This window comes from Mus caroli, unplaced genomic scaffold (assembly GCF_978045245.1).
Source record: "Mus caroli unplaced genomic scaffold, Mus_caroli_1 scaffold_6, whole genome shotgun sequence".
NCBI lineage: Eukaryota > Metazoa > Chordata > Mammalia > Rodentia > Muridae > Mus > Mus caroli.
Window position 1 is genome coordinate 54,222,859 of NW_028227261.1, and position 15,120 is coordinate 54,237,978.

The 15,120-nt window shown below is 45.1% G+C and overlaps 1 protein-coding gene across 5 annotated transcripts in view; it reads right to left on the bottom strand.

Annotated features, from left to right (window-relative positions):
- The window catches only part of Dnajc6 (DnaJ heat shock protein family (Hsp40) member C6), a 147,534-nt gene extending 134,860 nt beyond the window's left edge, over positions 1-12,674 (bottom strand). For 2 of the 5 annotated variants that reach the window (XM_029476517.2, XM_029476523.2), the window contains exon 1: positions 12,205-12,674. In XM_029476517.2, the coding sequence (XP_029332377.1) occupies positions 12,205-12,310 (106 nt within the window). In that variant the 5' untranslated portion in view covers positions 12,311-12,674. Of the gene's footprint in view, positions 1-799; positions 1,164-11,589; positions 11,718-12,204 lie in introns of those variants that run through there. The other 3 variants (XM_021160530.3, XM_029476520.2, XM_029476522.2) reach the window with 2 other exon arrangements.
- Positions 12,675-15,120: the final 2,446 nt, after the last annotated feature.

Sequence of the window (15,120 nt, forward strand, 5' to 3'; positions counted from 1 at the left end):
CCTTTGCAGGCACCAGGATCTAGAGAATCAAGGATGCAGAAAGAAGTGCGACCCTGAACCACGTGTGTGCTGGGGCGAGCTGGGGGCTGTTGCCCCTCCCCCCGCTGCGGCAGAAATTTCCCAGGGCCCTGGCGGTGAACCCCGAAATCCTCCAGAGTCCTTGGTTGGGGGGCTTTCACGTCAATCTGTTTCTGTCCTTGCCCTCCCCTCCAACAGAATTCATGCTGGTGGGGTTTTTTTTCTTTTTTTTTTAAAGGCAGTGGGGGGTGGGGGCGGGGAGCAGGGGGAGTTTGCAACAGAACATCCCTGTGCAAGGTAAACAGTTCTGAAGGTCAGCCGACTACGACTCCCTACTGAGCTCTCCCAAAGAAGATGAACGAATTATATTCTCGTCAATGCCTCTCTAGAAAACCCGAACTGTTTTAAGAACCACGATCTCCAGCTATTCCAATAATTGGCTGAAACCCTACATTTTAATAATTAACAATTATAAACACTCCCAAAATAAAAGTATCAAAATTCTGGAAGCGATTATAAAGAAAACTGTGAGATATGTGTACTTGACCAAGATTAAATAAAGAATAAAAAATATATTTTTAGTAACGCAAAATAAAAAAAAGGAAAACCGAATGACATGGTATTTAGAAAACAGTCACTTAAAGAGGACATATATTACATAACTAAAAATTACGAAGATACATCAGTAATCAAAGCAGCCATCAGCACAAACTTAGCACATTCACGTCGTGACATCTCCCCCAAGCGTCTACCAGCCGCCCCTCTGATGTCAGCCCCTTACCTTTATTTTCAGAATCTTTCATTCTGTTTTCTCCCGCTGCTGCACGAGAGCAGGCAAGTCCGGCTGACTCTGCAACCCCTGACTTTGGATTTGTCATTCACAGACAGTCAGCGATCCCGGGGCGAAGTCCCTCAACGCAGGAGCAGCCAGGCTATGATAATAGCATACAAGTCAGCGTGCAGGGTTATAATTTTGCTTATGCTGAAGCGGAAGGGATGAGGATGAAGGCAGACGTAAACACGACTTCCAAAACATGGCATGGAACCGGATCTGGAGCCTAGGTTTGCCCTTCTTCCTTCCTTGGAGTGAGGATCCACCTGCTTAGTTTCTTCTTGCTTCCAGAGAGACTTGGTTCACGTTGATCTGGGAAGGGCTGCGCTGTGGTCTGGACTTATTTTTCAAGTGACTTTGGGAAGGATGAAGAACCCTGAGCTTCCTCTTTGTACTCTTCGCTGCTTCATTTACTCAACAAAAACTCTGGGTGGGTCAGGCACAGCTCTACGTCCTGCAGATGGGGCAGTGTACAGGAACGACTCCCAGCTCTGTTCTCAATGGCACCACACAGAGGCAGTGGGTGCCCTACAGTGGCCCATGTCTACTGCGAGGACATAGGTTCCTAAAGCTGCTTCACCAAGATATAAGCTGATAAGCAAGGAAGCTTTGCACACCAGCCTTTGTCAGTGACTCAGCCAGGACCAGGTATGAGGAAGCCAGATCAGTAGACCCCCTCTACTGAGAGGCAAGGAAGTTTCCAGCAAACCTTCTAGTCATTCTTTTCGCACAGAATTTTGTATCATTCTGTAACACTGGTACATCACCCCCTTCCTCTGCCACTTACTCAACAAACAGTAATTTTTGGCAGGCATTGTTCTACCTGTTGGGATTCCAGAGGATAAGAGCAGACAAGTCCCTGCCCTCATAACAATTTTTACCTTTAGGTGAGAGCATTCAGACAAGCAATATGAAACCATAATGGGCGGCAAACACTGTGAGGAATAACGGCACATGACAATGAGGTAACTAACAAGTGCCATTTTTAGACACAGTGGCCAAATGAGATGACATCTAACTTACTGAAAATGGGTCGGCATTATCATGGTCTTCTAAACATCCTAACTTAACATTGGGGCTGGAGCGTGGCTGATGGTACAATACTTGCCTCGCATATTCAAAGCTTGGCCCTGGCATTGCCTTGCAGCTCTTTATCTCCTGCTCGCCCTCAAAGAAAAAAGACTCTAAACTGCTTTTTCAGGTCTAGTGAAATGACTCACTATGTAAAGGTGCTTGCCACCAAGCCTGACTCTGTCACCTGAACTCAATCCCTGGCACCTACACAGCAGAGAGAACCACTCCAAAAAAAAAAAAAAAAAAAAAAAAAGTTCTCTGCCCTCTATACATGCACCACAAGACACACGCACACAAAAATCAATAATTTTTATGTAAATTTAAGTCATAATTTTTAAGTAAATAAATCTTAAAAAATAAAAGAAAGAGGGGCTAGAAAGATGGCTCAGTGGTTAAGAGTACTAGCTGCTCTTCCTGAGGATTCAGGTTGGATTCTCAGCTACCACTCCACAGTTTACAACTGTCTGTAATTCCAATCCCTGGGGATCCATTGCCCTCTTCTGGCTTCCATGGGCACCAGACATTCACATGATACACAGATATATATTCAAGCACAACACCCATATACATCAGAATCAGTTTTGAAAAATAAAAATAATTTTTTCATTTCTTTTTTTTAAGATTTATTCATTTATTTTATGTATATGAGTACACTGTAGCTGACTTCAGGCACACCAGAAGAGGGCATCAGATCCCATTATAGATGGTTGTGAGCCACCATGTAGTTGAACTCAAAACCTCTGGAAGAGCACTTAGTGCTCTTAACCACCGATCCATCTCTCCATCCCCAATTTTTTTCATTTCTAAACCCTCACAACATTCTCTACTAGATTTCCCCTCGATAGTGGCTGATTGGTTGATTTGTTTGTTTCCATTACAGATTGGAAAACCTGATCTCCAGAGAGATTAACGCTAATGAAGTACAGAACCCATGTTGCAAGAAAACCAACAGAAGGAAATCCTTTGTTGCTTTCATCCCTGGAACTTGCTATTTAAATACAGTATTGACACAGAAGATGACGTGGTGGGTAAGATGCTAAAGACCCCTCTGCCATTACAAACTGAGTGGTGTAGGGCCAATGACTTAACCTCTCAAGAGTCATTTCCTCGACTACAAACAGGAGCTCATCGCCTGCCGAGTGTGTACCAGGCTGCTGGGAAGATGAAGGGAGAAAAGAGATGCAGAACTTGGTAAACCGAGGACTCTGTCACTGTGAGGCTAGCCGCTTGGGCACACTTAAGGTGACAATTTTAAGTGTTCATCTGCTTATTGCTGCAGCCTTGAGCCAAGTATGGCCACGAAGAGGAAGCTGCCTTGGACACTAGAGGTTCCCGAGTGGATTTTTAGCCATTTAAATCTGAAGACTCCCTGAGAATTTGGAAATGTTTAAGCATTTGGTTTTGGGTCCCATTACTCCTTAGCAATGCACAATACCTTTCTGCTCTTTAGAAGCTTGGGGGCCAGCAAGGGGAGATTCAATGAGAAAGGTCGAGATCTTGCCTACCTTCTAGATGCCCCAGAGATTTAGGCTTGGTTCCAAAGCAGGACTGTATGGGGGATGGTAAATCTTTTAAGAGATAGGGTACCCTTGGGGGTCTTTCGGCCACTGAGAATATAGTCTCAAGGGGATTGTGGAACTGTAGCCCCTTCCCCTTTCACGGTTCTGGCCACAAGATTAAGTGGTTTTGCTTTGCTGTGTGATCCCCCAATAATGCGCTGCTCACCACTGACCCAAAGCAATGGGTCAAACCTATTAGGGACAGAAGTGAAAACAAAGCATTTCCCAGGCCAGTGAAATGGCTCGGAGGCAAGGACACTTAATGCCAAACCATACAACTGGAGTTCAAGCTTGGAACCCACCTGATGGAAGGTGAGAGCCAACTCCCAAAACTCGTCCTCTGAGTTTCACCTACACACAGGCATTCATTTGTAATAAATATCAAAATACTTTTAAAAAATCTTTTTCCCTCTGTAAGTTATCTCACACACTTTGTTATAGTGGCAAAAAGCTGCATATCATAAATGGGTTTGTTATAACTCCTTAGCATTCATTTTATGAGCCTCAGGCCCATACAAAAACAAAAAACAAACAAATAAAAACAAAAAACTGGGTATCTCCTCCTCCAAGGACTAAATCAAACCGTGCCCAGAAGGAGCACTTCAGCACCCAGGGCTGAGATGCTGCAGACCCCCTGCCCCGCCCCTTCATTCAATAATATTCCACAGTGGTGAACAATGTGTTCTATCTTCAGGAGCTTGCGGCCTCCAGTTACCAAATCAGGCAAACAGATGCCAGGACTGGCTTTGAATAGAGGGGGCAAAAGGGCTCTGGGGCAGAATAGACTGGGTCCAAATACGAGCTGTGCCATTTACTGATCCCTAGAGAAAGTTGGGAGGCATTCTTGTTTCTGTTCCGACTGTGTAGGATAAAGGTAATAGTAGGACCATCTCCTAAGGCTGGGTGAGGCCCAGTGGCTTCAAACACAAAGAGTATGGCACAATACCAGGAAGGAAGGTCACCCCCAGTGCTATAAGGTTAATATGATTACCTGAGTCAGCCCTCTGAGCCTCGGCTTTCCTCATTAAACTATGGAAAATAGTAATTAGTTTGTAGGGCTATTGTGAGGATTATACCCCAGGAAGGAGACAAAGCCTGTGGTATAAAGAGGAGTTGCCCACTGGCTGGCTGAACTCGCTCACGCTGAATTTGTTTCAGGGAAGGAGTACAAGATTTGAAGTAGTAGAGGGTGGGAGGAGGGCTTCCATTCATATGTCAAAGGAAGGAACTTTTTTTTAAAAGTGTGACCATCTCTGCAAATACCTACCTGTTACCTAACACTGTTTTGGAACGGTTGCAAGCATGCAAAGGAGTTGAGTGAACTGTGCAGTGAGCCTCTTAAGCATGCACATTTTGTTACATTTCTTACATGTGTCTAACTCTACCTTCCCTTAATTAGTCCTTTGTTTGTTTTTATATTTTATTTATCATGTGCAGGAGAGAGAGAACATGCATGAAAGACAGACAGACAGACAACTCACACATGCCATGACACTTGATCATGTGGAGGTAAGAGAACAATTCTGTGGAATCTATTCTTGGCATCCATCTTCTCATGATTCCAGGGATGGAACTCAAGAGGTCAGGCTTACACAGCAAGGGCCTTCATCCGCTAAGCTATGTGACGCACCCCAGTTTATTACATTTTTGAGACCAAGTCTTACTATATTCCCAGGCTAACCTCAAACTTGCAATCCTCTGTTTGAGCCACTCAAGTGCAGGTTTTATCTCCTCCCCCTTTTTAAAGATGGGGCCCCAGATCCCAGTACTTGGGAGGCAGAGGTAGGTGGACTTCTGAGTTCGAGGCCAGCCTGGTCTACAGAGTGTGTTCCAGGACAGCCAGGGCTACACAGAGAAACCCTGTCTCAAAAAAACAAACAAACAAACAAACAACAACAACAACAAAGATGGGGCCCCAGATTCAGCAGTCCTCCCATCTCAGACTCCTAAACACTGGAACTACAGGCCTGAGCCACTGTACATGGGTAACACGTCTTTCTCTTTCTTAAAATCAGGAGGAATGAGATTTGAAGGTCTTATTAAATGGAAAGCAGTTTAACATTCCCTTATGACACCATATTTACCAAAACCTTAGATCTTTGATCCTCAGGCCATTTTAGCCAGAGTCAGGCAAGCTCTCAGAAGTCTTGTCCTGCCTCACAGATAGACTCAAGACCCTGCCTCGTTTAGGAACAAGAACAAACAGACTGAAGCCTTGGATCTTTCCACTAACTGATGTCTCTGACCCCAAGCTTCAAATAGACATGTAACAAAGTCCACTCTAAGTAGCCAGTCATGGCGTGACGCTCTGTCTCAATAATTGGGTCTAGGGAATGGGTCCGGCAACTCCACTTGCCACCAAGCCCCTCTGCAGTTCTGCACAGTCCCTCTCCTGTTAGAAGCTACTTCTGAGTCATATGCATGGTGAGATGAAGAAAAGAGAGACAGCATCTCAGAAATACCACACTTGTCTTTCTCCACCCAGCTAAATCTGTTTGGTTTGCTCTGAGCACTCAAATGGCAGTTAAGGAGGTAAAATGGAGAAAGAAAAGTCACCCTGAGCTGTGGGGATGTGCAGCCAAGTGTACTCGGAGACGAACCACAGAAGGGGGCAGGCAGGTGGCTACGAGGAAGGCAGAATTACCAGGAAGCCAAGCTACCAGGCAAGAGGAAGGAAACTAACCTGTGGAATGCCTACCACTTGCCAAGTGGTTAACTTTTACTGTCATTTGTGTAAATTTGCTGAAGATCTCATTTGCCAAAGCAGTGGCTTTAATGCAAGCATGCTCACCTCAAGCTGCCTGGGATTGAATCCTAGGGTACCAGCTAATGTCACTGCAAAGCATTATTCAACCTTGCTCTGATTTTTTTCTTATTCATAAAATGGAGACCATAAAACAAGGTAGTGTAGGCCAGGAAGACAGCTCAGTGGAAACAAGGGCTGGCAGTATGAGCCTGGTGACTGGCATTTGAGTCCCTAAACCAGCAGTTCTCAACATGTGGGTCACAAACCCATTGGTAGCTGAATGACCTTTACACAGGGGTCACATATCAGACATCCCACATACCATATGCTTATATTATGATTCATAACAGTAGCAATTACAGTTAGGAAGTAGCAATGGAAATAATTGTTTTGGTTGGGGGTCACTACAACACAAGGAACTGTATTAAAGGGTCATAGCATTAGGGAGGTTGAGAATCACAGTTCTAAACCCACAAAAATACTAGATGCACTAGAATCCATCGGTAATCTGAGCATTCTTGCAAGGCCAGTGACAAGACAGTCTCCTAGACCCTCTGTGGCAAGCTGGTCTGGAGAAACAACAAGAGAAACCCAGACTCAACAAAGTGGGAGGAGGAGCCAATGCCTGAAAGAAAGTCCTCCCCTAACATACACACACACACACACACACACACACACACACACACTTAAATATAGTTGATAGATTAGATAGATGATAGATAGATAGATAGATAGATAGATAGATAGATAGATAGATAGAGATAGATAGATAGATAGATAGTTAGATAGATAGATAGGTAGATAGATAGATAGATAGATAGATAGATAGATAGATAGATAGATAGATAGATAGATGATAGACAGACAGACAGACATATGTGTGCACTGTTTAGCTGGCACACATTACTACATATATGTTACAATCTCAATGAGAGTAAAAGGCAAGGTAATTTGCCAGAAGCTGCACAGGCAAGTAGCAGCAGAGTCAGGCTACTTCATGACATTCACAGCAGCCCTGTAAAGAAAGAGCGACATCCTATCATCCTCCTGTATTGCTGTGAGCTTGACCCCCAGAAATACCTGGTAACTTACTCATGCCACAAGCTGGCAAATGAAGAGCTGAAGCTTAGGTGCGCACTGGACAAGAGCCCTTGTCCACTCGCAGGCCAGTTTGGCGAATGTTAGCTTGTACTGAGGTTACTTCATGGCTTGCTAAAGGACAGAGGTCAGGGCTCTGCCTCTAGAGTTTCTGACTTGGAGACTCTAAAGTCGTGTGGAGTATTTGCACATCTAGGAACTGCCGATACAGATCTGGAGGCTAATTTGGAGAATCTCCCTCAGTTATGTACTTGTTATGTACACAGTGTGTGTGTCAGGAGAAGGAATTGGGCCTGAAGTCATTGGTCAGTGACTTCTGCCTCTCAGGCAAAGTGGTGGCTACTTGTCAGGGCCAACTATCTTGTATGTTATGTTTGTATGTACATGCATGAGTGAGTGAGTGTGTGTGTGTGTGTGTGTGTGTTATAAATACTTGTACATGCAGGTGTGCTCAAGAGCTAGGGTGACAGATATGACCTGTCACACCCAGTTCTTACATGGGTGCTCAGGATCTAAAGTAATGTCTTCCTCTTTATTCAGTAAACACTTTCCTCGATGAGCCATCTGCTCAGCCCCTAAACTCCTTTTATATTTGCAATCTTGTTTAATTCCAGTAACCGTTACCTCCATTTAATGTGTTTAAAAGAGAAAAAGAACACACTGTTAGAAACAAGAAGCCAAGCTAGCGATTAGCTGACATTTGTTCTGCTCTCTTCTTGTCCTAAAAAACAATATCTGCTGGTACAGACCGAGCTGGTTCCAGCTGTGTCTTCCCAGGAAAGAGCATATCTCAGGCACCAGCAGGGTGAGGTGATCTCTTGTGAGAGGAACTGATTAGAGTACTCCCAAGGGCCAGAGAAATCTTCTGGTTACAGAAATACATCTACCCTCTGGAGGGTCCCTTTTCTACACTTAACAACTTTGAGGTATTATTAAAAACTCATTCTCTGGGAAGGACGGATACAATGCAAGGGTTAATTTCCACTCTGCACAGTTTGATCATATTCCCATTCATGGAGAAGCCTTGAATTTGATCCCAGAACTCGGAGAAAACAAAAATACTACACAATTAAATCTAAACCAAGCGACTGATTAGAACCCAGAATATTTAAAGAATCCCTATAAAGAGAGAAGAAGAAAGAGACAAACCACCACATAAAAGGGAGGGAAGGATGGTACCAAGTCCTCACAGAGGCTCATCTGAGCAGCCAGGGTTTTTGGAAAGATACTTAGATCTTCTATTTATCAAAGGACCTTAATTTTTTCAAAGACAAATGACCATGGTGGCCATGGTTGTCACGGCCATGCATGCCTCCTGCCATCATGCCCATATGCAGTACTTGGGATGTCGAGTAGGAGGGTCAGGAGTTCAAGGCCAGCCCGAGGTACATGAGATCCTGTCTCCCAAAACAAAAAGCAACAAAAGGGCCTGAAGCATCGTTTATACACATCAAGCAGGTAAGCATTGAAACATCTAACACTGTCAGAATGGAGTATATACTTGTATGAAATTGTCAAAGAATAAACTTCCGTAATTGCAAACAAAAATGCCTAGCAGAACACAGAAAGGAATCAAGAATTTTGATCACCACTGGCAGAAATAAATTAGCATAAAGCTTCAGACATCAAGGGGGTAAGAGCGTTTAAGTCCAAACAACAAAAAAGCATATAGCCTTTTATCCCATGATTGTCCAAGTATTTACATTGTAAATACAATTATAGATACTCAAAGTACGTATGTTTTAAGATTTTGTTTGTATTAAATGTATATATGGGTATGGGAGTGGGCGTTCACAGAGGCTAGGAGCTGGTATTGGATCCCCTGGAATTTACAGGCAGTCATGACATGATTCTGGGAACCAAACTCCAGTTCTCTGAAAAAGCAGCATGCACTAAAAGATGCCAAGAATTCCTAGAAGCCACATTCTTCCTTCTTACCTATAGGGTTTTTTTGTTTTGCAGGATGTTGCTACAGACCTAGCTGTTCCAGAAGATTCAGCTGCCCCAAAGACGACTCAAGTTATGGTCTTTCTCACAGCTTTCTGGACTTTTCAGTCCCATGACTACCCGTGTTTGAGGTGTAAGATCTGTACTAATATTCATAAAAATGATAACTAGCCTTTTCTGAGGCTCTGTATGCTAGGCAGACATTAATTAGCACTGCTACAAGGCCGTAAGAATTAGCATTCCCATTTTGCCGATGATAAAATAGCTGAGTTTTAGGAAGTTTAAGGGCCCCTGGCCAAGTTCACACTGTCTAATTGTGTGCCACTCATTAGCAGCAGACTAAAATTGTAGCCTGACTACCATCAGAGAATGTGGCTCGAGGTGTTCAAGTGATCGTGATGTCATGTGGGAAAAAAAAAATCAGATCACACTTTGCAGAACCAGATAAAAACTGAGCTATGGATTTCTTTCATTGGGTGGTAGTTCATCTTACTTCTCCCCTCCATCAGTATGTGGGAACATGTCGATTCTGTGCTGGGAGATGTGGCAGAGGGGGAGGTCTACAGATAGCCATGCCTGAGTTAGGTATTTACCTGCTAGGAGGCCTCCGGCAAGTCATGTAGTATCTCTTGATTTATCTTCTCAAATATTAAATGAAGGGAATAAGTAATATGTACCCTTCTTCTTCCCAGGACTGTTTTCAAAAGCGAAGTGCCATGGTAGCTCCCACCTTTAATCCCAGCACCTCTCGGGAGGGGGAGGTAGCAGGGTCTCTGTGAGTTCTGATCTGGAGAGTTCCAGGTCAGCCAAAGCTAGATAGCGAAACCATGTCTCAGAAAAAAATAAATAAGTAAAAATGTGAGCAAGATTTTGTTTCAATTAATCTATTAAGTATAATTAATAGTCATACATAATAGTCTTATTCCCAAGATGTTTAGGGAATGAAAAGAGAAATGAATAGTAGAGAAATGTACAGGAATAATGTATAGCCTGAGAAGCCCTGAATGAACCACAAGATGGGCCCCGGGAACAGAGCCGAGGATGCTGGGCGTTCAGTACAGAACTATGTTTGTTTGTTTGTTTGTTTGTTTGTTTTCTGTCTTTCTTGAGACAGGATCTCACTATATAACCTTTGATGTTCTAGAATTCACTATGTAGACCAGGCTGCTCTCTGACTCACAAAGTTCCCCCTGCCTCTGCTGCCCAAGTGCTGGGATTAAAGGTAAGGTTACATACAGCTAGTTTTAAAATTATAAAGCTAACTGTTTTTTAGCACTATAAAACTATCCATTTCCTCCTACCCAGATTCACATGATGTATATGGAATTGTCTCTGAAAGAATACCTGTTGCCATCCCCAGACCCAGCAACCTAGAGAAAAGAGCTGACCGTCCCTAGCCTGCTGGGTGTCAGCAGCAGATCTTGGTCAATATAAGGAGGAAGTTTTATGTTCACGTTAATTAAAGTAGATACACAAACTTTAGGAGCCAGCAAGGTGGTGATGACAGACTGATGGGTCTCTTTACTACCCACAAAAGCTCATGTCTGCAACATTAAATACTTGCAAGATTATTCATTTTTGTCAAATTTTATACTCCCTACTCTGTGTCAGCATGTTATAGTTATTAACTCTTTCTATTAGTTATTTAATATTTAATGATTATCATTAAGCAACGAGGTAGGAGGTAGGGATGACTATGCCACCGTGGGGCTCTGTTGGAATCTGCTTCAGGTCTAGATCTGTCGGCCATCTTAGAAATCAAGGCATGTCAGCCTCACAGAAGAAGGATCTTTAGATGACAGAAACAGACAAAAAGGACACACACACACACACACACACACACACACACACACACACACACCACCCCTACCTCGCCCTTCACCTGGTAGAAAAGGCAAAAAGAGCTGGGGTAGGTGTGATCTGTAATACCAGACAGACAGACATAAATGCCCTCCCTGCACGGGATGAATCCCTAACGAAGAGGTTACAGGTGGCAGGAAAGACTTCCGGTGAGACAGCGTTTGGGTGGCAGTCCGCCAAGCTGCGAAATAAGGGCATGGCCACTGCTGGCTAAGAAACCACGAGCCAGTAGATCATGTCCTTCCCTACTCAGAAGCCTTCCTTCTCACGGAGATAAAATGTCGACTCTTCCTCCCAGGCCTCAATCCTTGCCCTACAACTCTCACTTTCCCCTCGCTGAGCTCCTGGAAGCCATGCGGCTGTTCTCCTGGCGAGCAGACCGCCCCCAGCTTACAGAAGTAACTCAACCTGTCTGGGGCTCCCCTGGGGCTGTGCCTCAAGCCTTCTCCACACACCTGCGACTTCTTCTGCCAGCCCGTTTCCCCAGGGATGGGTGGCATTAGGGGTGTAATGTCGGCCTGATTCACTAGAAATGGTCTCACGTGCCTATCTTGTTCCCTTCGGATCCTAACAGAGGGAAGGGCTGCAAAAAAAAAAAAAAAAAAAAAATTAAATGAAGCCAGACCATGATAAATAGAGGCTCGGGTAAGGACAGGGTGCCTTGTACCTGAAAAGCAGTTCCTTGCGGCGGCGCTTCGGAGTAACCTGGAAGCTCCTAGCGCCTACAGGTTGGAAAGGGGATTGGGCTGGGTGCAGATGGGGAGAAGTGGAAGGGAGCCTGGGGCATCGTATCAACGTCCCAAAGGTACCGCACTGCAGGGGCTGGGCCAGGTATGGGGTCGAGGAGGGGAGCCAACCTGCGTAAGATTCTGTCGCGTGTCTCCCAGGATCTTCCCCCAAGGCAGAACCAAGCCGGCCGGCCGGACGCGGGGGAGGGGAGCGCACCGGGACCCGCCCCTGTCCTGCCTGAGTCTGGGGACCTAGATCTTGGCTTCTGAGGGGTGTCCCAATAACCTCCGCTCTCCAATACCCCCAGTGCCCGCCCCGGTGCCCACCGCTCGCACACTCACCCCGGAGAGCCGATCGCATCCTCCGCAGCCGCTGATCCGCACGCCACCGCCGCAGCACCGACAGCAGCCTCCGGCTCTTAGTGCCTCCGGCCTCGGTCGCGCCCATTGGTGCGCCCGCCCCTTCCCGCCGCCGCCAGGGCCCAGGGTCGCCGCCAACGTTGTCGCCGAGCGTTTGCCTGTGCCTGGTCACCGGCGGGTGGACGCGGCCACAGGGGAGGAGCTTGTGGCGAGGCGATACAGCCCGTGCGTGGCGGCCGGACCCGCGGGACCCCGGGCACGAACAGGTGTGCGCGGTCACGGACACGCGCCCTTTGCTGCAGAGAAATCTGTGCGCGGTCCGCAGTAGCCCGCGTCCCTGGGGAACCCCGGGAACCCGGGGAGAGCCTCGATCCTATCTCACATCACAGAGCTATATAGGGTCGAAGCTCCCAGTGGTAAATCGTCTGCCCAGAGATCTTAGCTCGCTGAAAGGACGGTTTCCAAGCCCTCCACAGTGCTAACTCTGTCTCACTGGATCAACATGTTAGAAATTACATTTTTTGTATGCCCGCCAAATTATAAAATCGCCATTTTTACAGTCATGAATATCAGATAAAGGCTTCACCGAGTGATCAAAATTAAAGTCACAAGTGGCGGCAGATAAAAGCTACAAGTCTCGAACCGTGGCATGCTCAGGAATCCAGGCTTGCCTGGCTTGTACCCTGAGCAACAACAAAAACACAACCACATTTTGGGTTTATTTGGTGTTTCCGAAAATGAGAAGAACACTCCTAAGAGGGGGTGCTGTATTCTCCAGAGGTGCTGACGTCATAAAAAGCTGTGTTCAAGATCAGAGGAGGTGGAAGAGTCACAGCCTCTAAACATCATACTGCCCCTCTGCACCCTGAGGTGGAGGCATTTCATGGTTTTGTTGGTTTTAGGCCTCTAAAGGATACTAATGGGTTAACTCATTAAATGCAGATGAAAAAAATAGGTCATCATCTATCAGTTATAAGCTTGTTGACAGTTACCTTAAAAAGTACTTATTTTTAGAAAATGTACACTGAAGTATTTCAGAACAAAGGACCATGACACAGTAAATGTAAATACTCAGGTGGGAATAATCATTCTACAGGATTGGAAACCCAGGTGTCAAAACGGGCAGTGTTCAGAGTGCAAATGTGCCCATAGTAAACATGTAAGGTCCCAATGTGCTCTTGGTGCTGTAATAAAACAGTGTGGTGTCTGCAAAGGGACAAGGCACATAGATCAATAAACTGAATAAAGAGACCAGAAATTACACCCTCCGAAATACCCCCAACCGACTTCAGACAGAACTCAGTGTGCTTGGCTTGGCAGGACTCACCTACAATCCTAGTGCTGGAGAAGCTGAGGCAGGAGGATGACTAGTGCAAGACCAGCCTGGGCTGCATAGGAAGACCTTGTCTTAAAACAGCCAGGGCAATACTAAGAAGAAATGAATAAATAAATGTAATTTTTAAAAAAAAATGTATATCTGGACTCTGCAGGTGTGCAGCACTTGCGTCACTAGTTTGGCCATCTAAATCTGATCCCCAGAACCAACAAAAAGCTGGGTGCAGCCTAGGCTCCAATCTGTAATCCAACACCCTACTGTGAGAAGAAAGGCAAAAACAAAGAGATCAACTTGAAGTTCACAGCCCAGCTAGCCTACAGTACAAAGAGAGGCAGAGACAGAAAAACCCTGTCTCAACAAGGCAGAGAGAAAAACAGTTCCCAAAAGTTGTCCTATGGTTTCCATGTGTATGCTATGGCACACACAAACCAATAGAAAGAAAGAAAGAAAGAAAGAAAGAAAGAAAGAAAGAAAGAAAGAAAGAAAGAAAGAAAGAAAGAAAGAAAGAAAGAAAGGTTTTGGAGATAGGGTCTCTCTATGTTGTCAGTTATCCTATGGCTATGTAGACCAGGCTGGCCTGGAGCTCACAGAGATCCTCTTACTTCTGTCTCCTCAGTGCAGGGACTAAAGAATACACATACATCTGAATTTCAGATACTTCAATCCAGTCTATCAAATAAGGTCAAGCCATTAGCCTCATGTTTCCATGGTTACATCTGGCTTATTCATCACCCTTGATCCCATGAGGAAGGCAGCAGCCACCTAAGGTAGAGGCCTGATGACTCTGAGAAGTCACAGGGGTAAGTACCTAACCTCCCTGATTTCAAAGAGGCCTTTAATGGTCTAGATGATTCACCCGGTATAAAAATACAGGGCACTCTATTTGGATAATTAGCAATGCAGACTATGAGGGTATAGATACAAAATGAAAGATAAGTGGGAGAGACTAGGAAGTAATTGAATCTCTCTCTCTCTCTCTCTCTCTCTCTCTCTCTCTCTCTCTCTCTCTCTCTCTCTCCCTCCCTCCTTCCCTCTCTCCCTCTCCCTATTCCTCTCACTCCCTCTCTCTCCATTAAACTGAGATTTATTTCATATCAATTTTCAGATTCCATGGCCTCCAAACTGAAGACACTGGCCCTTTGAGCAAATCATCTATTTAACAGAGCTATTCAGGAATAGTGGTCAGTATTCAATGCAATCTACTAATTCCCTAGACAAGGTTTCACCTGTTCCTATGACTTCTGAACTCCAGGGAAAAGTTTTGGGGTTAGAATACTTGGTACCTAATTCTTGCTATCCAAATTATCTGTGAAATGTATGTATATGCCCCTTCCCCTCCTAAATTACAGCTTTAAAACTGTCACCACTAAAGAAAGGAGTGTAACCAGGTGACTCGACAGTCCCTTCCTGGGTAACCCACCATACTACCCTACATGTGCTGAATCTTATTAACTAGTACTGAAATACTATCCCAGCCCCAATGGGTCTGGCTAGACTCCCCTTGTCTTCCATTGTCAGTATCTCCACAGGATCTGGTCTCCACCTGAAAGGACCCTATTGCT